Source organism: Arachis duranensis, chromosome 2 (genome assembly GCF_000817695.3).
Source record: "Arachis duranensis cultivar V14167 chromosome 2, aradu.V14167.gnm2.J7QH, whole genome shotgun sequence".
Taxonomy (NCBI): Eukaryota; Viridiplantae; Streptophyta; class Magnoliopsida; order Fabales; family Fabaceae; genus Arachis; species Arachis duranensis.
In genome coordinates, this window is record NC_029773.3 from 62,071,988 (window position 1) to 62,096,656 (window position 24,669).

The following is a 24,669-nucleotide window of genomic DNA, read 5'->3' on the forward strand; positions in this document are numbered from 1 at the left end:
AGCTTCATATTGTTAATTATCTTGGACATCCAAATTATGTAAGTTTTATTTTTTTAATAATCTGATTTAATAATAATAATAGTGATAATATTAAATTTTATTAGCAATATATATTATAATGGCACTAAGTAGAGATTAATTATGTATGTGTGTATGATTTTATTGTTAGGTGGTTAGAAATAGAAATCAAAATAGGAATTAATCATGTATGTATGTATGTATGATATGGAGCTCTACGGAAGAATTTGGTTTTTTAATGGTTATTGGTTAAAATAAAATAAAAGAATGAATGAATGTAATGAATGTAAAGAATGAATGAATGAAAGAAGAAGGAGAATGAGATGTGACATTTGTACATATTAGATTAGAGTAGAGTAGAGATTGATGTATTGTTGTTGTTATTATTATTAGCAGTAGTAATTGAGTTAAATAAATTATTATGATTAATAATAAAAATTTAATAAATTATCTTATTTATGATCATTAATAATTGAATTTTAATTCAGTAACATTTAGACAATAAATTAGTAATAACTAAATTTAGATTAAGAAATTATTATTATGATGCCGTGTTATAAATAATAATAATAATAAAATTAGTATGCTGTTTTATGAATAATAATAACAATAATAAAATTAGTATGCTGTTTTACGAATAAATAGTTTATCAGTCGTGAAATTATTCTGGTTAGTTAGTTAAGGTTAAATAATTTTTGTTATAAGGTAATGAATATGATTGAAGGATTTTTGTATAACAGATTTACTATGTATGTTTGAAATGCAATTATGCTGGAATTAGTTATAATGGACATGTAAGAATAATTGTGTTTTTGAGAATATAGTTATATTATACTGGTACTTATAGCGAAAATGTGATATTGTAAGGTTCACGGATGTTAATGTGTGATCATTTAAAGCCGCCGGATCCATACAACCAAATTGTTGAGTCACACTTACGCGAGACTGAATTTTATTATGTTTTCCAAATTGGAGTTATCTAATGTCAGTCAGCAATGATTAATGCTCTGATTGAGAGATGGCGACCTGAGACTCACACATTTCATTTTCCGGTTGGTGAGTGTGCCATAACCTTGGAGGATGTGGCGATAGTTCTCGGTCTGCCAACAAATGGTCTTCCGGTTACAGGACCGACCATGAGTAATTTTGAGGCATTGGAAGTCGAATACTTGTACCAATTTAGAGTTACATCGAGGAAGACAAATTGTAGAGAAAGCTTTATAAAATTAACATAGTTTAGAAATTTGAAAAATCGTATAGTATTGAATGATAATAACGCAGCATAACTCACACCACTAAATCATATAAAAAAAATCAGCCGTATACTATCTACCTCCTAATTTTAACCCTTATTTAAATATTACCCACTGCAAATAGACCTCATAAAAACTCGAAATTTGCATTAAAAGGCCTACATTAAAAAAGAAAAAAAAAAAGCCAATAAAAAGTTAAATCCATAAAATGCAAAAATACATATAGATATTCCAAATTTGGCATCTCAATATTTAATATTCCCGCATTAGGACCACATATCGGAGGAGAATTAACCATTAACAATTTTTATATAAGATCGAAACCATCTTTATGCGGTTAAAAAGTCATCCATGCACATAACTTTACACGTCTTTCACGTTGATAGTAGACAACAACCCATTTCTTACTAACCTTATGATGAGGGTGATTTTGTCAGTCCCAGACTAGAGCTCAACTTATATATAGTAAGTGGAAACAGACAGACAAAGCTTTGCGACCTTCACACCTACGTTCAGAGTAGACCACTTGTCACTCTGCCAAGCCACAGTGATCACACCTGTGGATGTTTTTTCTGAGCCACACCATACAACTTCCCTTGTGACTCTCAACAAACAACAGGAAGGTTCCCTGCTTTTGTTGGTGAGTCGCTTCGCTTTCCACCCCTCTCTCTCTCTCTCTCTCTCTCTCTCTCTAAGCGATGCTGAGAGCTCTGCTTCTCAAACGCGCCCTTCGTCTCCCCCATCACCGTTACCATCACCACTTCCACTCACATCCCCACCCTCTCCGAACCCTCCCCTCCACCACCATCCACCAGTACCTACGCCGCTTCTCCTCCTTACCACCGGAGCCCTCCACTGATGACCAAACCCTAAAGTACCTCGGCTACGGCGCCCTCCTCCTCTTCTGCGGCGCCGCCACCTACTACTCCTTTCCTTTTCCCGACAACGCGCAGCACAAGAAGGCGCAGATCTTCCGCTACGCCCCGTTGCCGGAGGACCTCCACACCGTCTCCAACTGGAGCGGGACCCACGAGGTCCAGACTCGCAACTTCCAACAGCCCGAGACCCTGAAGCAGCTGGAGGACATCGTCAAGGAGGCCCACGAGAAGAGGACTCGCATTCGGCCTGTCGGTTCGGGCCTATCTCCCAACGGCATCGGGCTGTCGCGGGCCGGAATGGTAAACCTTGCATTGATGGATAAGGTGCTGGATGTGGACAAGAAGAGCAAGACTGTGAGGGTTCAAGCTGGGATCAGGGTGCAGCAGCTTGTGGATGGAATCAAGGACCATGGCCTTACCCTTCAGAATTTTGCTTCCATTAGGGAGCAACAAATTGGTGGCATCATTCAGGTTCTTTAATTTCTAGGGTTCACGAATTGGTTGTGCTTTGATGAACTGGTTTTATTTGAGTCATTCTCTGAATTTGAGTTTCAATTGAATGGGTGTAAGTTCATATCAATTAGTTCATGGCATATCATGATTTCACCAACTAGGTAGCGAACTGCTTACCAATTCAATCCTCGTACCTGAACGTCATATGTATATTTTCCACATAAAATATTTTATATATGGCGTACCGAGTTCCCGTTCCCATACTAGACTGTATTGCGTTCTATGTAACTATTGTTCATGGGTACATTATACATGCCATATTGATTCAGCCACTTATTTGCCACCTTACTCAAATATGTAGAGTATTCCGTAATTTTTACAGTTGATGGTGCCTATACACAAATACTGGGTTGTTGAACTAATTTGGTCATTAATTGGCTACTGGATATGTTAAACTGGATTCGTACATTATAATTGGTCTTGTTGAAGTGATTCTTACATTATGATTCATGTGAAGCTGGGAACTTCATCTGTTTTGCTCTTGGGCGTTAGGTTGGTGCACATGGAACTGGTGCAAGATTGCCTCCAATTGACGAGCAGGTGATTGCCTTGAAATTGGTGACCCCTGCCAAGGGGACAATTGAGATCTCGAAAGAGAAGGATCCAGAGCTGTTTTATCTTGCTCGTTGTGGTCTCGGGGGACTTGGAGTTGTGGCTGAAGTCACCCTTCAGTGTGTCGATCGACAGGAGCTTGTGGAGCACACAGCTATCTCATCTATAAATGAGATAAAGAAAAATCACAAGTAATTCTTTAGTGTTCTGTTTCCATTTTATGTCTTTCTTCTTTGAAGTTAGCAAATACATTGAACACCATTGCCCCCTTAATAAAATTGCGCTGTTTAGTAAAAGAGTGACTCAATCCATATGGTTTCCAAGTTCAATCACTCTATGGTTTAGGTGGGTAAGATGGATGCCGCCTTAGTCCTATAAATAGAGGCTAGTTCTGTAATAGAGCCTCTGGAGTCTGATCTGATATAATAAAAATAAGCGAAGAAGAGTATTCGGACTTCCTGATAATTTAAATCCTTTCATAGCTTTGGGTTTGCAAATCTAGCTAGATTTTTCTGCCAAGATTCAGTATTTTGAATACAACTGAGCACCATGGTGGTGAGTGCTTGCTATTTCATTTTATTTATTTATTTCAGTGAAGGAGTTTAGTATAACAATTTGGTCTATCACACCAAAGAAAACATTTGGTGTGACATATCAACCATTTAGAGAATACTTTTTTTTCTAATTTACCTTTTAAAAATAAGTTTGGACTTAAAAAATTATGCTGCACTTAATGGCTGCTTGTAAAGTTTGTTTTTGAAAAATGTTTGCATAATGAAAAACTTTAGACATGTAAAACAAATTCTTGTAAAACTGGAACTTCAATATGTTTTTTTCAAGTTGAATTTTGCACATAAAGAAACGGCAAATGGTAAATGGTAATTTTAAATGCAGAGAAAATATAATATATAGAAACATAATACGGTAAAGATGATCTTAGCCACCCATAAATGTGCACAATATCATAATAGTCCTTCATTTCAATGTATATTAAATTTGTACTCCAAAAAGCATTGCAATATCATGTTAAATCTTGCATTTTGGATATTAAATTTGATTTTAACATGATATTAACAAAGGTCATTGACTTTCACTGAACAATCACTTGTCCTAAAAGTGGGGACCACTTCAATATTTACATATATAGTTGGCAACCAAAATTTACTGATGTAATCTTCTGGTAAGTATTTTAATCATATGCATGTGCAATCCGCATATATTTCTGCTGCAGCATTACTTGAATCTGCCTGTATCTTTTATGTTAATTATCTTTTTGTAATTTGACCTAAGATAGTAGGGATCATCTTCAGAAGATTTAGATTGTCCCTTTTCCATCATATGCAGGAAACTGCTGTCTGAAAATAAGCATGTCAAGTACCTTCATATCCCATATACTGACTCTGTTGTGGTTGTGAGATGCAATCCAGTTTCAAAGTGGGGCCCTCCCAAGTTTAAACCAAAATATACCAAAGATGAAGCGATTCAACATGTACGTGACCTTTATAGGGAGTCCCTCAAAAACTACGGGTACTGCTACACCTATTGCATTATTTTCAGTGTATATGGTTCACTGACAAAGTAATTTTCTCATTGCTTTGTTCTCAAATAAAGGCTATTAGAAGGTGCAGTTTGCTGTCCTAATTTTGGCATTTGTTTGGCTTCTTTTTCCCGATATTTTATTTTATTTTGCTTAGACATTTTCAAATGATGACATTTTCAAATGATGTATACCTAACATTCTGATTAAGAATTAGATAGACAACATATGATAAGGATGGCATGATGTATCCTTTTCAGGGATGTCATGATGCTAATGGTTTCATATATATATTATTGGACATGGACTAGTAAAATGTTAATATTTTTTATTGATCCGAGAGTGGTTTATTCAAGCATTTATGGATAATTCGAAAGTGTCTCAGTAGCTTAATTTTATGTTGATGTTCTAATTATATCATAACATAAAGTTGACTGATTTACTATTTTACTGTTGCCATTTTGTGAACTTCTTTTCACATGATTACTATTTGTGTATACAGAGCATATGGATCTAAGGGTAGTTCATCAGGTGACAGTGAACAGAACATAGATGAGTTTTCTTTTACAGAATTAAGAGATAAGCTAATTGCATTGGATCCTCTTAATAAGGAACACATAATCAAAGTCAATCAAGCTGAGGCAGAGTTCTGGAAGAAGTCAGAAGGATATAGAGTTGGATGGAGTGATGAAATACTGGGCTTCGATTGTGGAGGCCAACAGTGGGTGTCGGAGACATGCTTCCCTGCAGGAAAACTAGCTAGCCCAAGCATGAAAGACCTTGAATACATTGAAGAGTTGAAGAAACTCATAGAGAAGGAAGACATACCGGCTCCTGCACCAATTGAGCAGCGATGGACAGCTAGCAGTAAGAGTCCCCTGAGTCCTGCTTCAAGCCCATTCGAAGATGATATATTTTCTTGGGTAATACTATCCTATCCTGGACAATCAAATGATTGCTGATAGTACTATGAATATAATTCTAAATTATAGTTCAGCTGCAGAAATGGTATTACACGACCATATAATTTGAGCTTAGCACTGTGCTTTCGTTATGTTTACTGTTCATTTGCTGTCACATCCCTCATGAATTTTTGGTTATTAGATCAGCAAAATTTTCTGCTTTTGGTTACGTGACAATAATTGAAATGCATGAGCTTCCCATTCTTTTTCTAATGAGAGTGTTTCGAATATGATTTAATTTCATGGACATGGGGTTCAATTTTGACCAAGGTATGAAGTTTCACCATGATAGGAACAGGTTTGGAGTGGTTTATAGGAGGAGAGTAAGGAGTAGATAAGCTGAATTTTCACTGCTTTCACTACTTAATTCATAATTGTTGCTGGTTAGCTCTTTTAAGCTAGTTTAGCAGGTTAGGAGCAGGAGTGCTAGGCTTAACTGCTGCTTATAAATACTAGGGGTTAGTTTGTTTTAGTGAGTTAGAAAAATTCTGTGTTGCTGTTAGTTTAGGAGAGGGAAACTCTCTCCAGAGTTGGTTAGATCCAATAGTGTACTTCAATAAGGGATTGTGATTTACAATCCCTAGTTCATCAATAAAATCCCTAATTTCTGCTAGATCCTTTCACACCAACATGCAAATTTTGTTTCAGAGCTTAACTGGTTTGCCGAGGGGAGAAGATATCCAAACTTGGCATTAAATCCTTTGGTTCCTCTATGAATTATAGCATCATTATGTTGGTTTGAAATGATTTGGTGGTCATGTTTATGTTAATGTTTCAGGTTGGTATTATCATGTACCTCCCAACCACGGATGCTCGCCAGAGGAAGGAGATAACCGAAGAATTCTTTCATTACCGACATTTAACTCAGGAAAAATTGTGGGATCAGTACTCTGCTTATGAACACTGGGCTAAGATTGAGGTAATAATCTAACCATCTTAACGAAAATAATTGAACATGGACATGGAAGTCTTTATTGTCTCAGAACTGTAATGAGGAGAGTCTTATCCATGAAATCCAAGTCTCCAATCTGTTGATATCATCTGCCACCAAACATTTGGAATTGCAAATTGAGCGAAATGTGTTTGAAATTTTTTAATTTCTCTGTTTATTACCTACCTTTAGGTTCCAAAGGACAAGGAAGAGCTTGCAGCTCTCCAAGCACGGATAAGACAGCGGTTTCCAGTGGATGCATACAATAAAGCGAGAAAGGAATTGGACCCCAACAAGATCCTATCAAATAACATGCTGGATAAGATCTTTGCAGAATCAAACACACTATAATTTTAGGTTGGTAATTCGTTTACTTGTTCTTGTGCTAATTTTTGAAACAGCCACACTTTTTGAAACTTAAGGTTGCATAATTTATCTGGTACACAATCAAGATTATTTTGCATTTTTCATCAACATATTCTTTCAGTTTATTGTGTAAGTTGAGTTGCCTTGGGCTGAAAGGGAACTATAAGAATTGTGATGTCATGTAATATATCAAGATTCAAGTGGTGCTGGTTTGTTCCTTACATTCTGTTTTCAGCCCAACATAAATAGGAAGCATAAAGATAGGGTGAAGGCAGAGGAAATGTACTGTGTTGATATACTTGTATAAGGAAAATTCTATGGGCACCTAAAAATTTCTTTGTTTCATCCTTTTCTTCTATAACAATTAACAAGGGTTGGAAATTCGATTAAATTGGAAAATGAAATAAAAAAGTTGAGAACTTTTCTTGATGTCGAATTTAGAAGTCAAAATGTGGGATTCTTGTAACATTAGGCCTTGTGTAAAATGTCTCCTCTTTTTGTCGCCGTTGTTTCTGTTTCCTGGATTCATCTGTCATGGATACCGCGTGGGCTTGGCTGTCCCGATCTTCACTGCCATCTGCCAACGATTTAGTCCATCAGCTCCCTGCGAACTAGTACTTGGTTTCGAATCTCAGATTTGTTTTCGAATTTTTCTTTTATTTTTATGTTGTTGAATGTTGATGAAAAGGAGCCTAAGAGCAACGGTGGAGTTGTCTGTGTGATCTTAAACTCATGGGTTCAAGTTGTGTAAACAGCTATTGATGTAATTATCAGGTGGCTGCCTACATTATATCCTTTGGGTGGGGTTCTGTCCTAGACCCTCGGTTAACACGGTTAATCCAATACAAATAAACGTTTTATACAATAATATATGTATTTTGAGTACGAACTCAATTAAATAATACGAATATTTTCGACTGGCATTGTAATCTACTATTTAGCTCTTGTGCCCAGCAAAATTGTAACTAAATATTTAAAATGGTAAAATTTCAAAATTTTATTAATTGAATAAATAATTAATTTATTTTATTTAAATAAAAAAGTCCCTGATATGATGATCCTCACTTAGACCCTTGTTTGAAACTTGTTAATAATGTCAAAATGAGATGGCAAAAGAAAAAAAAATTATTTAATGTAAAATCACCAAACTATTAAAAATTTAGAAGAAAATAAGTTCTCATCATTCTAAATTCTCTCCTTTCATATATTGTTTTTTTTTTTACAAATAAGTTGCTATATATATAGATCATCTCTATTATATTGAGATAATTATATTGGTGAATATTAGTACTAAAATTATCTAATTATATTTCTTTATTTTATATTTATTACTTCTTTTTTATTTATTTATTTTACAACACGTTATTAACATGAGACTCTGATCAAATTTTAGGGAGACTCAAGTAATAAATTTTTATTATGTTAAAATTCTCTTATCTTGAATTTAAATATTTAATGCTCTTGATATATCTAGAAACAACTATTTATCATAGATACTAGATATTGAAATTCATCTTGATTCAATGGATCTTGAAAATACCATTAAGGCTGAAAATAATACATTCCAGAAGGATAAAGCCAAAGTCATGATCTTCCTTCATCGTCATGTTGACGAAGAATTGAAAAATGAATATCTCACGTTAAAAGATCTTGCAAATATGTGGAAAGACCTCGAAGAAATGTATAATCATCAAAAGACGGTGATACTTTTTCAAGCCCGATATGAATGGACGCACTTGCGTCTACAGGATTTTAAATCCATAAATGAATATAATTCAACGATGTTTCAAATCACCTCACGAATGAAATTATGTGGGGAAAAGATAAATGATAATGACATGTTAGGGAAAATATTCTCGACCTTCCTTGCCTCGAATGTGCTCCTACAGCAGCAGTATTGAAAAAAAGGATTTAAAAAATATTCTGAATTAATTTCTTGTCTTCTTGTTGTTGAACGCAACAATGAATTACTTTTAAGGAATCATGTAGCGCACTCAGCTGGCGCTGCCCCATTTCCTGAAACAAATGCGGCAAATCATAACCTCAGAAGAGGTAAATGACAAAGTTTTGGTAACAAGAAAAATTATGGAAGGAAGAAAAATAATGTTCACAAGAAAGAATCTCACCAGAAGTCGGATAACGAAAGAAATAATGCGCAAAATAAAACAACAGAGGATAAATATTTTCGTTGTGGTGGAAAGGGCCATTGGTCGCGTACCTGTCGTACCCCAAGGCACATAGTCGATCTTTATCAAGCATCTTTGAAAAAGGACGACAAAGGAGAGGAAACAAATTTCGTTTCAAATGATGCTGTTGAAAATTACACTACTCATTATGATGTATCTAATTTCTTTGAGGAGCCTAAAGAAAATATTGGTCATTTAATCAATGATGAAATAGTTTAATATGTGGGATTGTTAAGTATTCATGTAAATAAATAATGTAATAAACTTTTTATTAAGTTTTCTATGCATTTGAATTTCAAGCATGATGTATATAAATAATGTTTAATAAAGTATTTATGTTTAGGGTAAATACCCTTTCCGGCCCCTGAACATTTTGAGTTGGGACATATCGCACCTTTATCACCTAGAAACCTCAACCAGGTCCTCTACCATCAATATTACTGGACATTTCGAACCCTGTGACCGGTTGCCAACAGGTTGCCTGGATGACATGTCAGGTGGAGGCTAACTTGTCAATTGCAGGCGCCACGTGTCGCCACATGTAAGTAGAATTTGTTGCAGGGACTCAAAACCCCCTCCCTGCAACTAAAACGGCGTCGTTGCATTGGTTTCAAATTCTCCCCTCACCTTCGAGGTACAATTACTGTAATCTCCTTCTTGTTATTAGTCATTCACTAAAAAGCCCTAACTGTTCATCTCCCAGCATTATTTTCCCTCCAGAACCTTTGCACGAAGCTAGAACGGTAGTGTGGTATAATCAAATCTGTGATGATCGTGTGGAGGAGTTGGTTGTTGACTGTGTGAGATGGCAGTGAAAGGTTAGTTCCTTTTTTCAATTTTCACGTTGTTAGTTGAAGAATGTAATTGTTTTCCATGCATGTCTATGAGTGGTGTGAAGGCGTTGAGAAATCTAGTGAGTATTCCAGGCAATGAAATTTGTTTGTAGTGATTTTAGTGATGATAATGTTGTTGGCATTGTTGTTCATTATGGTAAAACTTTAATGATCCGGGTTATAAATGTTGCAGATGTCTGTGTTTGTGATCCCTGTGTTTAACCATGGCAGAAAGCTTGTTAGAGCTAATGGTAAGCTACATTACTTAGATAGGAAGGTAGAGAAGTTTCCTCCAATAGATATTGATTTTTTAAACAAGAAGGACCTGGAGGAACTTTTCAAAGGTTTGGGGTACTTGACATACAAACAAATCTACTGGCATGACCCAACTGTTATTGAGTTCGAGGATGGTCTGCATGTGCTCTATGGTGACAAGGAGATTAACGATATGTGTGATTTCACTATGAGCAATAATTTGAAGGAGTTCCACCTTTACTTTGAGCATGGAGTGGATATTCCTGTTGTAACTTATGATGAGCCTGTGGTGGAGAAAGTGATTTTTGAAGATGACGATGTGTTGGTGGTGACAGAGTCTCAAAATCTTCTTCCTCCTCCTATGATTCATACGAGAGTGCTGAAGATGAAGCTTACAAGCCCCCTCCTCCTGGGTATGAGACTGAGAGTTCTGAGGAGTATGTTGATGTACAAAGAAAAAAGAAGAAAAATTGGAAGTATGGCTCACCTAAGACTATGGCAAAGAGAAGGGCCTCTAGGAGGTATACTGGTAAGAGGAGGAGGAAACATGTTCTAAATAGGGAAATAGAAAGTGGGCCTAGCAGTGGGGATTCAGGGTTAGGCCAAGGCCCGGGTAGTGGAGGCTATGTTGGGCCGGATCGGGGTAATATGGAAGGCCCAGATAGTGTTGGAAATGTGGGGCAAAAAGGGGCTGCAACTGAGTCTGCTGAGAAATTTGTTGATGGTACTGAGATTGTATATGAATATGAATCTGAGGGGTTTGTGACTCCCGTTTCATCTGATGATGAGAGGGGCCCTACTGGTCTAGATTTTACTAAGGGAAAAATATTTGGAGAGGTGCAGTTTAGGCTAGGTATGCAGTTTGCAACTATGGATCAATTTAAAAGAGCACTCAAGGATGTGTTTGTGCAAGATGGAAGGGATTGCATGTACCTCAAAAATGACCCGGGGAGAGTTAGAGCAGCTTGTGCGGAGGAAGATTGTCCTTGGTTGATATTTGTGTCAAAGAACTTGGTGACCAAGTCTTTTGAGGTCAAGACATTTCACAGTGAGCACACATGTGGCCGGGACTATGGAAGCAACCTTGCTGATAAAAATTGGGTTGCTGAGAAATCGGGATTGCGACTGAAAACGCAACCAAAATTGACACCTAAGGAGGCCATGCAACATTTGAAAGAAGACTATAATATTCAAGTGAATCGAAAGATGATTACATGAGCAATAAAGCAAGCTAGGGAGACTGTGTTGGGTAGTGAAGGGGCACAATTTGGGAAGCTGAGGGACTACCTGAGTGAGATACACAAGAGCAATCCAGGGAGCACATCACATATGAACACGTTACCCCAGCCACAAGGGCCAAACTTGTTTCAGAGATTGTATATCAGTTTTGATGCTTGCAAAAGAGGCTTCAAGAATGGGTGCAGGCCACTCATCGGGCTGGATGGGTGTTTCTTGAAGGGCTACTATGGGGGCCAACTTCTTTTTGCAGTGACACAAGATGCAAATAATCATGTTTTTGTCATTGCATTTGGTGTAACCAGGGTTGAGAACATTGATAATTGGAAGTGGTTTTTGACTTGCCTTGAGGAGGACTTCGGGGCAAGCATGCTCTTTGGATGGCATTTGATGTCAGATCAACAAAAAGTAAGTTACACAGTTACTAGCTATCCTCCATTATATTTAGTTAGTTTGTGATAAATTAACTGTGTGATATAATATTCTGCACGGTCTTGTAAGGGCAGTCCAAGAGGTGATGCCAAATGCATTTCATAGGAACTGTGTGCTGCATATGTGGAAAAATTGTGAAAAGAGGTTTAGGGACAAACAGGTTAAGGGTTGTGTTTGGGAAGCTGCTAGGAGCACAACTCCAGTTCAGTTCAAGGCTGCTATGGATATGTTGAAATCTGTGAGTAATGGAGCTTGGGAGTACATGAGTAAATTTGACCCTAAGGTATGGTGTAGGGCGTTTTTCAATCACTATCCTAAGAATGTTGCTGTAACAAACAATATGTGTGAGTCTTGGAACGCAGTGATTGTGAAGGCTAGGAAAAAACCAGTCCTGACACTGTGTGAGGAGCTACGGGTTCATGTTATGAACAAAATGGCTAGACACAGGAGGATTCTGGGGACCTATAAAGGAAGGCTGGCACCAGTCCAGCAAATGAAATTGGACAAATGGATTAAGCCACAAAGCCACAAGTGGAATACTCAATGGTGTGGTGACAATGACAGGGTGGTATTTGAGGTATCCAGGAATACACAGAAGTTTGGGATTAACCTGAAAAATCAAACATGCACATGTAATTCATGGCAGCTCACAGGTAAGGTGTATGCATGTCTAATAACTCAATTTAATTTGGTAATGCTGTTGAGCCATGGATGATGTGATATTTTATAAAATATGTTATGTAGGTGTACCTTGTGTTCATGCTGTTGCAGCAATATCCAGAGTGAGGGTAAAATTAGCTGAAGACTTTGTGTCTCCATTTCTCACTATGGAGGCCATAAGGAAGACATATGACATTTGTATCAATCCTGTGCCCAGTGAAGAGTATTGGAAACAAACTGACCAACTGAAGGCAGATCCACCAAAAATTGTGAGACCTGTTGGTAGACCAGTTAAGAGGAGAAAGGAATCAGCTACACCTCCAGCTCCAACGGATGGAAACAAGGTCAGGAGGTCCTTCCAGGTTACCTGTAGCAAATGCGGAGAGGCTAGCCACTACTTCAAAACATGTAAGGGAGCTCCTAAGACACCAAACTGGCAACCACAGAGCAGGAGAAATAACAAGGTATGAAAAAATGTTAAAGAAAATTTGCTTTTCTTTCTGTCTCCATGGAATACTATGAATTGTTTGTAATCACTTAATCATTGTTCAGGGTGGAACATCTGGCCACACTCACAACAAACCCATGCATCAGAGGCCGAATCCTACTTTAGAGGAAATTAGGGTTAGAACTGTGAATTTTACTTTGCTATGCTTTTTGTTCTTTAGGTTTAGTGATGTGCTTGTCTGTGTGATTTTTTAGACCTTATTGGAGTGCAATATTATTTTTTAAATCTAACACAGGATAAGATTAAGAAGCATAAGAAAAAGCCACCAAAGAGGCCACATGCTTCACAAGAGGAAATCCTAATCACTCAGTCTGCCCCTCCAGTGGTAAGTGTTATTCACTATAATATGCAGTCTAACTTGTTAAATCAATTTTTTTAAGGAACTGGTTGATTTTGGTTATTGTTGCATAGCCGTCCCAAGGTGAACCTGCAACACCAGGCCAGCCAACATCTTCACAACCAGGCCAACCAACTCAGGCACCCCCAGTCCAACCAAGTTCTGCAACATCAGCCCAGCCAACTCAGGCACCACCAGTCCAGCCAAGTCCTGCACCACCAGTCCAGCCAACTCCTGCATAACCAGCCCAGCCAAGTGCCAGATTCAGGCCCAAGCTGAAGACTTTTAGGCCACCAAGTCATCTGAATCCACAAATAGACCACCAGTCAGCAGCTACACCATAAAATCTTGAGGCCAACTCCAAGGAAACAGTTGCTGCTTCAAGTGGAGGAACCTCTTCAGACTTATTAAAGTTCATTCCAACACCAAATTTCAGGCCACCAAAGCAGAATTAGTTACCTAGGCTTCTTAGACCATGAGACTTATCTGTTTGTAATGCTGTTTAAATTGTTTTGGTTGCTACTCCTGAATTTGGAAAAGTACTACAATAGTAGGGACATGTTTTTTTGAAAAACTACTTGGCCTCACATAGTTTGTGACTTTTATTTTGTTAACTTTGTCTGGTGTACCTTGTGTGTTACCTTATACAAACTTTGCTTCACATGGTTTGTGAGCTACATATTCCAAATATTGGATTTATGAAATGACAATATATAATCCTTATATAAATGTGCATTATTACTATGTTTTTAGGGTCTTTCAAACATGATTCTGTCAATCAATTACACACAAATCATGAAATGCAGAAAATACTCATAACATACTAAAGAATGTCTATTAATCCAGATCTATATGTTTATTACAATTTCATATTCTTTTCCTTCACTACATCCATAACTTGTACCCATTACAAAACACTAAATTCACAAGTCAAAGGCTTATAAACATTATACAGATGTAACTAGACTGCATCCCTTTCCTATTACAATGCCCAACAAAATAAATCCAAACACTTTCCATCTGCTAAGAGCACCACTGTTCTTCTCATCATTTTTGACCTCATCCATCTTCTTCTCTATCTCTGAAATTCTTTCTTCCATCTTTTTCGTTGTATCTGCTACTCCATCTTGAAGCACTTCATCAATACAAAAAGAGGCAACATACTCATCTAGCTAGGCAAAGTATTTGCAATGTCCTGTGTTGTTCTAATCAACCTAAACATTCCTACTATTAAACTCCAACAGGTTACCCAAAGAATGCAGTAACCCAAATATTCAAGATTTCAAAAAAATTTACCTTAAAATAAGAACACCCAAAGAAAAGTCTCCTTGGGTTTTTTGAAGTGCCAGACTCGAACAAAATGGCGTATGATCCGCAATTGTAAACTGCAGGAACAAATTTCTTCTTCATCCTTCTCGACGCTCCTTCCAGAATGCTTCCATCGGCACTCATTTCACTGCCCCAACTCTCCTCATCCCCACTGCATCTTTTCCCGCGAATGAATGAACAACCAGAATTTGCAGTAGTCATACCCACTGTTGTAGGTCCTCTCACATAGCCAGAAGATGCAAACCCTAGACGATTTCAATCATTCAAGAAGGGGGGAATTTGAAGCCAATGCAACAACACCGTTTTAGTTGCAGGGAGGGGGTTTTGAGTCCATGCAACAAATTCTACTTACACGTGGCGACACATGGCGCCTGCAATTGACAAGTCAGCCTCCACCTGACACGTCATCTAGGCAACCTGTTGGCAACCGGTCACAGGATTCGAAATGTCCAGTAATATTGATGGTAGAGGACCTGGTTGAGGTTTCTAGGTGATAAAGGTGCGATATGTCCCAACTCAAAATGTTCAGGAGCCGGAAAGGATATTTACCCTTATGTTTATGAATTTCAAAATTACTAAATGTGTAAGTTCTAAAATAATAATAATAAATTTTTAGTATATGATACTATGTACAATACTTTGTAGAAAAATGATTTCAATCAAGAAAATAATTTTACGGTGCATATATTTTTGCTCATTTTATTATTGTTATTTGTCTTTGAAGAAAATGACAAGGGCATATAGTGAAGATGTTTGCCTTGCGGATAGTGCAAGTTTGCACACCATTCTCAAAAGTAATATATATTTTACCCATTTTGTGCCAAAAGAAGAATATGTTAATACTATTATTGGCTCAGACAATGTGATAGAAGGCTCCGGAAGAGCTATAATATTGTTTCCTGGAGGAACAAAATTCATAATAAATAATACACTATTGTCTACTAAGTCTCTAAGGAACTTATTGAGTTCTAAAGATATTCACGAAATAGATATCATATTAAAACAATGAATGAGAAAAATCATGAGTACTTATGTATCACAACTCATGATTTAAATAAAAAGGTTATATTAGAAAGGTTACCCTTACTTTTATCTAGATTATATTATACCAAAATTAGTGCAATTGAATCACATGCCATTGTAAACTAGAAGTTTACTAGCCCAAATGAATTCATAACTTGGCATGATCGATTGGGTCATCCGAAAACAACCATGATGCAGAGAATTATTGAAAACTCTCATGGACATTCACTAAAGAACTAGAAGATTCTTAAATCTAGTGAATTTTGTTGTGTTGCATGTTTCCAAGAAAAGCTAATTTAAGGCTATCACCAATAAAGATTGGATTTGAGTCTCCTAAATTCCTAGAAAGGACTCAAGGCGATATATGTGGACCTATTCATCCACCATGCGGATCTTTTAGATATTTTATAGTCCTAATAGACGCATTTTTGAGATGGTCACAGGCGTGCTTATTGTCTTCTCGCAACTTGGCATTTGCTATATTACTTGCTCAAAATATTCGATTAAAAGCACAATTTTTAGAAAATCCAATCAAAATAATTCGTCTTGATAATGCTGGTGAATTTGCTTCCCAAGTCTTTGATGCTTATTGTATGGCTAACGGAATAAGTGTTGAACATTCAGTAGCTCATGTTCACATGCAAAATGGGTTAGCAGAATGACTTATTAAATGCCTCTAATTAATTTCTAGACCCTTACTTATGAGAATAAATCTCCCAACCTCGGCTTGGGGCATGCTATTTTACATGTTGCAGCACTTATCCGTTTGAGGCTGACAAGTTACCATTAGTTCTCTCCTATGCAATTAGCTTTTGGCCAGCAGTCAAATGTTTCCCATTTAAGAATATCCAGGCTTGCAATATATGTTCCCATTGCACCACCTTCTCGCACCAAAATGGGACCCCAAAAAAAATTGGGGATATATGTTGGATATGATTCTCCCTTTATAGTGAGGTATCTTCATATACAAACTGGAGATGTATTTAAAGTCAGATTTGCAGATTGTCATTTTGATGAATCAAAATTGCTAACATTAAAGGGAGAGAATAAGCTTCCTGAAAAGGAACTTAATTGGAATGTATCATCCTTAATGCATTTAGATCCTCGATCAGAAAAATGTGAACTAGAAGTTCAAAAGATTATACATTTACAAAGAATAACAAATGAATTGCCTGATGCATTTTTTGATACAAAGAGGATAACCAAATCTTATATACCAGTGAAAAATGTCCCAATTCAAATTGATGTCCCAATTGGACAAGTGGTCACTGAAACAAATTCACGCCAGAAGCATGGTTGACTTGTGGGTTCCAAAGACAAATTCTTGAAAAAGAAAAGAAGTAAATATTATTCCTGTTGAAAAAGACATAGTAAAGACACCTGCAGCTATCCAAAATTTTGATATACTTTTAATGTTAGAAGACATTCAGGTACTTGAAAATTGTGAAAATGACGAGATCTCGATAAATTATGTCTTTACAAGAGAGAAATGGGACCGAAATAAGACAATTGTCAATGAAATATTTGCATATAATGTGGCTTTAAATATCATGCATGAAAGTAACGATCTTGAGCAAAAAACGGTCGAAGAATGTCGGTAAAGAAATAATTGGCAAAATGGAAAGAAGCTATGAAGGCTGAGTTAGACTCATTTGCAAAACGTGAAGTCTTTGGACCAGTAGTCCGTACACCAAAAGATGTAAAACCTGTTGGATACAGATGGGTATTTGTGAGAAAGCGAAATGAGAAAAATGAAGTTGTACGCTACAAAGCTCGACGTGTGGCACAAGGTTTTTCACAAAGACCAGGTATAGATTATGAAGAAACATATTCACCTGTAGTGGATGCAATAACATTGCGTTATTTGATCAGTTTGTCCACATATCATAAACTACATATGCATTTAATGGATGTGGTAATAGCCTATTATACGGATCATTAGATTGTGATATCTATATGAAAGTCCCTGAAAGACTAAAGATATCTAAACCATCCAATAAATATTCGTAGGAGTTATACTCAGCCGAATTGCAAATATCATTATATGGTCTTAAGCAATCTGGACGAATGTGGTATAATCGTCTTACTGAGTATCTAGCCAAAAACGGATTTAAGAATGATGATATCTGCCCATGTGTTTTCATAAAAAAATCTACATCTGGATTCATTATAATAGCTGTGTACATTGATGATTTAAATATCATTGGAACTCTTGAAAAGATTCCAACATTATAAAAACTCTAAAGAAGAGTTTGAGATGAAATATCTTGGAAAGACTAAATTTTGTCTCGGTCTGCAGATCGAGCATACGAAAAATGAGATCTTTATTCATCAAACAACATACACAGAAAGGATCTTGAAGAGATTTATATGGATAAGTCACATCCATTAAGTACCCCAATGATAATAAGGTATTTGGATGTGGAAAATGATCAATTCCGCCCTAAAGAAGAAAATGAAGATATCCTTGGTCCAGAAGTGCCATATTTTAGTGCTATTGGAGCGCTAATGTACCTTGCTAATAATATACGACCTAACATATCATTTGCTGTAAATTTACTAGGAAGGTATAGTTCCTCTCCAACTAGAAGACATTGGAATGGAATCAAACAAATCTTTCGATATCTTTATGGAACGGTTGATATAGGATTGTTTTATCCCTATGGATCAAAGTCACAACTAGTTGGCTATGCATATGCAGAATACTTGTCTGATCCAAACAAAGGGAGATCTCAAACAAGATACCTGTTTACATATGATAGTATAACTATATAATAGAGGTCCACGAAACAGAAGATAGCAGCAACCTCTTCTAATCAGGTTGAAATACTAGCGATACATGAAGCTAGTCACGATTGTTTTTGGCTCAGGAGTTTGATCCAATATATTCTGTCATCATATGGACTGACTGATCATAAGATAGTTCCAATTGTCCTGTTTCTACAGCATGCATTGCTCAACTTAAGGGTGGATACACCAAAGGTGATAGAATAAAACATATTTCTCCCAAATTCTTCTTCACTCATGATCTTCAAAATCAAGGGACAATTGATGTCCAACAGATCCGCTCAAGTGATAATCTGACAGATTTATTTACAAAGTTGCTCCCAAAATTCTCTTTTGAAAGATTGATACATCAGATTGGGATGTGTCGATTTTGAGATATCAAATGATGTCGATAAAAGGGGGAGACTGTACTCTTTTTTCCTTGGTCAGGTTTTTTTCATTGGGTTTTTCTTGACAAAATTTTTAATGAGACAGTCCCCATCACAAAGGATATTGTATTATTTTTCCTTTAATAAAATTTTTTTCATTGGGTTTTTCTTTAGTAAAGTTTTAACGAGACATAATCCTAAATGGACATCCAAATGGAAGTGTTGTGATAAGGATCACTACGTGGATGTCCATTCTCAAGAGAGAATGAATTTAATAACGTTGAAAATATAACATTTTTTATGTGTATAAATAAAAAGTTAAGCCTCCGTTAATAACACCCTTTATTTTATATTTATTATCTGTTATTTATTTATTTATTTATTTATTTTACAACATAAATAAGTTTGTTAGAAATTGTCTTGGAATTTGATTAATAGAGTTCTTTTTTTTGTATCTCCATATATTTTATGTATTTTGATAAATTTGAAAAATCTTTTTAAAGGTCCAAAATATTATTTCTTTATTCTAAGATTTTTATTTTTTCCTGAAATTAAAACTTTTTGAGGTGAATGGTCCAAAATATTATTTCTTTATTCTAAGATTTTTATTTTTTTCTGAAATTAAAACTTTTGGAGGTGAATGGCAGCCTAACACATTAAAAAAAAATCTATAAAAAGATTTCATGCAATTTTTTTATTACGAAAGTCTTGGTAGCGTGGAAACCATCGAACTTTTGAAAATTTAGTTGTTAAAGATTGATTTTATGAATTTAAAGGTTATTTTTTTTGAAACAATACAGTTATACAACCAAGTGATTTAGCTAACTAAGTTCAATCAAGTGATTTATATATATGTGTTGCTAATGTGTAACAGACTTTTAACATAAAAGGCTTCTTTCTCTGCTACTTCTTCTCCTCCTCTTCCTCATCATTTTTTTCTCTTTTTTCCTCATTTTTCTCTTTCATTATCGCCTTCATCACCACCACCACACCACTAACTCCTCCTCATCCTTCTTTTTCTTTTTTCATTTGAATTTTTTCAATATTCTCCTCCTCATCAAAATTAAATCTAGAATGTATCGAAATTACATAATGATGACAATACCAAACAAACTCGGTTCAAAATAAATGCACCTTATTTAAATTTAGAATGCATTGAACTTACTTAATGATGACGACACATAAACAAACTCAGTTCAAAACAATCACAAACTAAGTGCACCTTATTTAAATCCAGAATGCACCGAAATCACTCAATGATAATTCAAAAATCTTCCTCCTTCTTCGTTATCATCATCATCTTTTTCTTTTCTTGTTTATCTTCTCCTACTTGTTTTAACTTTTCATTATTCTTCTAGTTTACTTTCTTAACAAGAATAAAAATAAGAAAAAAGTCAAACAAAAAAAAAAAGAAAAAATACATAATGCTACAAAATCAATAAAAAGAGAAAGAACCTATATTCATTCAACTAAATCAGATTACAATACATATGTTTATTCAAGTTTAATATGAGAAGCAATGTTCCTAAAAAAGAAATAAGAGTAAAAGAAAAAGAAAGAAAGAGAAAAGAATAAAAAGAAAAAATGCAATATTAAAAAAGATATTTTTATATCTTTGTAGCAAAATTTTGATGTCAAGACTAAGAAATATGTATGTTATTATTAAAAAAAAATTTCTTGATTTTACGCGCATGCTATGTGAGTGGATTTTATTGGGTTTGAGCCAACTTAGTTGAACTTGTCCACTTAGTTACCAAAAAATTTAGATGTGTAGTGGAATTGTTTTTGAAATTTATTTAAAAAAGAATATTAAAATACAGTTTATGACAAACCAAATTTAATTAGTAAAATTTTTTGAATATTATTTCAAATAATTGAGCATTGCAAGTGATTTGAAATTTAAAATTGAAGTGATTACAGGATAAAGGAAATTGAAACATTAATCCTTTTATTTTAAGATTTAATGCTCCATTTATATAGATTAAATTAAGTCACCAAAAAATATAGATTAAATTGAATGAAGTGAAGTCTCCTAATTTCCTAAATGAGAGTAATTATTCGAACTCAGTTGTGATCCAAGGAGTAAAACTCCATGGTAATTTAGAACAATTTCCTTCAACAACATCTAATCCTTATTTTTAATTTTTCTTTTAATTTTTATAGAAAATCCTAAACTATTCTTACCTTTAATTATGCATGCGGGTATTTTTGCTTGATGATATTGAATTTTATTCTTGATAAGGATAGTAGTTCTATTTTACTTGTTCATAATTGATATTTTGTGGGAACGATGGTTTTGTCCTGCCCATAATAAAAAAAGTGATTTTGTCCTGCTCACAATATGATGATGATGATTGATATGTCCGTTATAACTCGGTTACATGTTATAATTTGGCTATAAACATTATAGATCAGTTATCACTAATAAACATTAAATAAATATCAAAACGCTCTGATATGCCATTATTCCTCATTAAAGTAAATTACTCGGGAACAAAATTGTTGATACTTCGTCCCAAATATAAAAAGGAGGTAAGACATTTGATTTAGGACTTACTTTTTTAGTACAGAACTTATAATTCACTCACTGACTTAAGCGTCAGAGTATCTTTTTGCAGGTGTCCACCCTTTTGTATTCTTGGTATCGAGGTATAACTCATCCCGATGAAAAGCTTGGAGGTAATTGCCAGAGAACGAGCTTATACCACAACCAAATCACAGAAGAACAATTGGCGCCCACTGTGGGCCGAGAAAAAAAAACCTTTTTTTAGGCTCCAGAACTTTCAAATTTGGTTAGGGCTGACCAACCTTCCCCGACGCCATCCGAGCTTCTTCGAATGATAACGGAATTACAACATACTAATCAACGCATGTCAGATGAAAATCAAAGAATGGCAAATCAAATAGCCGAGCTAACTGGGCTCGGATAACTCATAATGATGATCACAACGAAGAATCGAATGATAAAGAAGCAAATTCTGATCCAACACATGTTTCTGAAACTCAACAACCAGAGGAGGACCAACCAGCCAATGAAGACTACGAATTGGACAACGCAGTTGGACCATTTATGGCAGATGTCATGAATTTCCAATTGTCCAAAAACTTTGCATTATCAGTGACTAACCCCTTATGATGGCTTGAGTAATCCAAAAAAAGCACGTCAAAAAATTTTGTTCCATAATGAGAATTTTATTTCACGCTTTCAGGAGCTGGCCAAGTTATTTGAAAATCAATTTGTTATATCTTCCATTTATTTGCATGACTCCAATTATTTGAACACAATTAAGCAGGGACAACATGGAAAGTCTTAGGGAATACGTTACTCGATTCACTAAGGTAGCAATGAGCATTCCAAATCTCTACCCAGAGGTGCACTTACATGTTATTAAGAGTGGAGTTCATCTAGAAAAGTGATAAACCCCAATTTTGTGGTTTATCTTGTGCTTAATTAGGAGATTTTATCAACTTTTCTCACATTTATTCAATGAAATAGCATGGTTTTGTAATTCTCCCTTAATTTGTGCTTAAGTGTAAAAACATACTTTTTAGGCCCTTAAATTGGTAATTTTAATTCACCTTTGATTTCACTAGATGCTTTGATGCGTTTGTTAGTGAATTCAGGTCGAAAAGGCTAGGAATGGATTAAAGGAGTGAAGAGAAAAGCATGCAAAGTGGAGAATTCATGAAAAATCAAAGATTTGGAGTGCATCACCGACGCGCATGCGTGGCAGACACGCACGCGTGAAGATGAAGTTGCATGGTGACGCATACGCGTGAGAAGCAAAAAGCCAAGCTACGCGTACGCGTGACTCATGCGTACACGTCACAAAAGGAACGTGACCTCATTAAAGTAAAAATGTTGGGGGCGATTTCTGAGCTTCCCAGGCCCAAATCCAACTGATTCCAGAGACTATTTCATGCAGAATTCAAGATTGGACAAAGGGGGAGCAATTAGATTAGTTATGAGGAGCCTTTAGTTAGTTTTCTAGAGAGAGAACCTCCATCTTCTCTCTAGAATTAGGTTAGGATTAGGTTAAATTCTCTTTGATCTAGGGTTAATTTCTTGTCTTCATCTTGTTTTCTTTACAATTCCTTGTTGTAGTGTCTTGATTTTCCTATGTCTTCTTGTTAATTTCTCATTTTGGCCATTTTTATGTTGTGAACACTCTTATCAATTTAAATTTCCTTTAATGCAATTTGAGATATTTCATGTTAGTTATTGTTGTTGTTGTTATTGTTGTTGTTGATTTCTTGTATGGGTAGTAGTAGATTTCATTAATTCTTGCAATTTATGATGCTTTTCGTTCCAAGTGTTTGACAAAATGCTTGGTTGGATGTTAGTGTAGCTCTTTGAGCATTTTTGGCTTGGAAAGAGGAATTAGGCAATCTTGAGTCATTAATACCCAATTTAGATTGGTGATCTAGTGTTGTTGGTTAATATTGTTTCCATTGACTCTAATCTCTTGCTAATTCAATTAGTAGGTCAATTAGGACTTTTTGATTGAGATTAACTAATCTTGTTTGACTTTCTCTCATGTGAAGATAATTTTGTACCTTCTTCCATTGTTAGAGATGACTAAATAGGATAAGCTCTTGATAATTATGGTGATATGATCAATGACTAGGATAGAAAGCCTTAATTCTCAACCCTTGCCATGAATGTCTCTCTTTAGTAATTGTGTTCTTTAGTTGTAAACTTTACCATTGTTGCCATTTATTTTCTTGCACTTTTACCACCCCACCCTTTTTTGATACCATAACCAATAATACGCATACCTCACTGCAACTCCTTGAGAAGACGACCCGGGATTTAAATACTTTGGTTACTTTATATTGGGGTTGGACTTGTGACAACCAAAACACACTTTTTAAACTTTGATTTGAGCATTACTTGTTGGTTGGGAACTATATTATCAATGAGAATTATTTTGTGTGAAATTCCTAACCATACGAAAATGCTCTTTCAAGTTTTTGGCGCCGTTGCCGGGGAGTTGCAATGTGTGCTTGTTATTGGTTATTGTACATATGTTAATATTGTAAATATCTTGATTTTTGGTTGGTTTGCTAGTTTTGCTAGTTGTAGGACCTTGTCTCTCTTTGTTTCTTATTAGTTTTGTTTTTATTTTCTCTTTTCACCATCAATTCTCACCCCTTTGGCTATGAGTTTGGTTCAACTTATGTTGTAGGAAATAGAAGCTACAATGATAACATGTATTAAGGATGGAACAATCAAAGATGGGAGGAGCCTCAAGGAATTGATCATTCTTCGTGGCAACAACCTTCGCCGGTTTTCTATAGGTATAATTGGTGGGCGAAATTGTGAACAATACTTTTTCACAACTCTCATAATCCCCGGTAATGGCTCCAAAAACGTGGTAGCTCAATACCATGGCATTACACAACTTCGCACAACTAACCAGCAAGTGCACTGGGTCGTCCAAGTAATAAACCTTACGTGAGTAAGGGTCGATCCCACGGAGATTGTTAGTATTGAAGCAAGCTATGGTCATCTTGTAAATCTTAGTCAGGCAAACTCAAATGTATATGGTGATGAACGAAAATAACACAAAGATAAAGATAGAGATACTTATGTAATTCATTGGTAGGAACTTCAGATAAGCGCATGAAGATGCCTTCCCTTCCGTCTCTCTGCTTTCCTACTGTCTTCATCCAATCCTTCCTACTCCTTTCCATGGCAAGCT

General features: G+C 35.7%; 1 protein-coding gene across 1 annotated transcript; it reads left to right on the forward strand.

The window, feature by feature from the left end:
* The first annotated feature begins 1,928 nt into the window (after window positions 1-1,928).
* On the forward strand, window positions 1,929-7,355 carry LOC107474610 (L-galactono-1,4-lactone dehydrogenase, mitochondrial). The gene is made up of 6 exons (XM_016094246.3): window positions 1,929-2,620; window positions 3,155-3,405; window positions 4,559-4,741; window positions 5,254-5,674; window positions 6,492-6,632; window positions 6,837-7,355. Exons 1-6 carry the CDS (start codon window positions 1,970-1,972, stop codon window positions 6,993-6,995), a joined length of 1,806 nt encoding a protein of 601 aa, XP_015949732.1. The 5' UTR covers window positions 1,929-1,969; the 3' UTR covers window positions 6,996-7,355.
* The last annotated feature ends 17,314 nt before the right edge of the window (window positions 7,356-24,669 follow it).

What these genes read in the sequence shown, in the direction of transcription:
- LOC107474610 (XM_016094246.3), top strand. Translation starts at nt 1,970, where the DNA reads ATGCTGAGAGCTCTGCTTCTCAAACGCGCCCTTCGTCTCCCCCATCAC. An exon ending in GAGATAAAGAAAAATCACAA is followed by an intron (nt 3,406 to 4,558) that starts GTAATTCTTTAG and finishes CATCATATGCAG; the next exon opens with GAAACTGCTGTCTGAAAATA. An exon ending in AACACTGGGCTAAGATTGAG is followed by an intron (nt 6,633 to 6,836) that starts GTAATAATCTAA and finishes ACCTACCTTTAG; the next exon opens with GTTCCAAAGGACAAGGAAGA.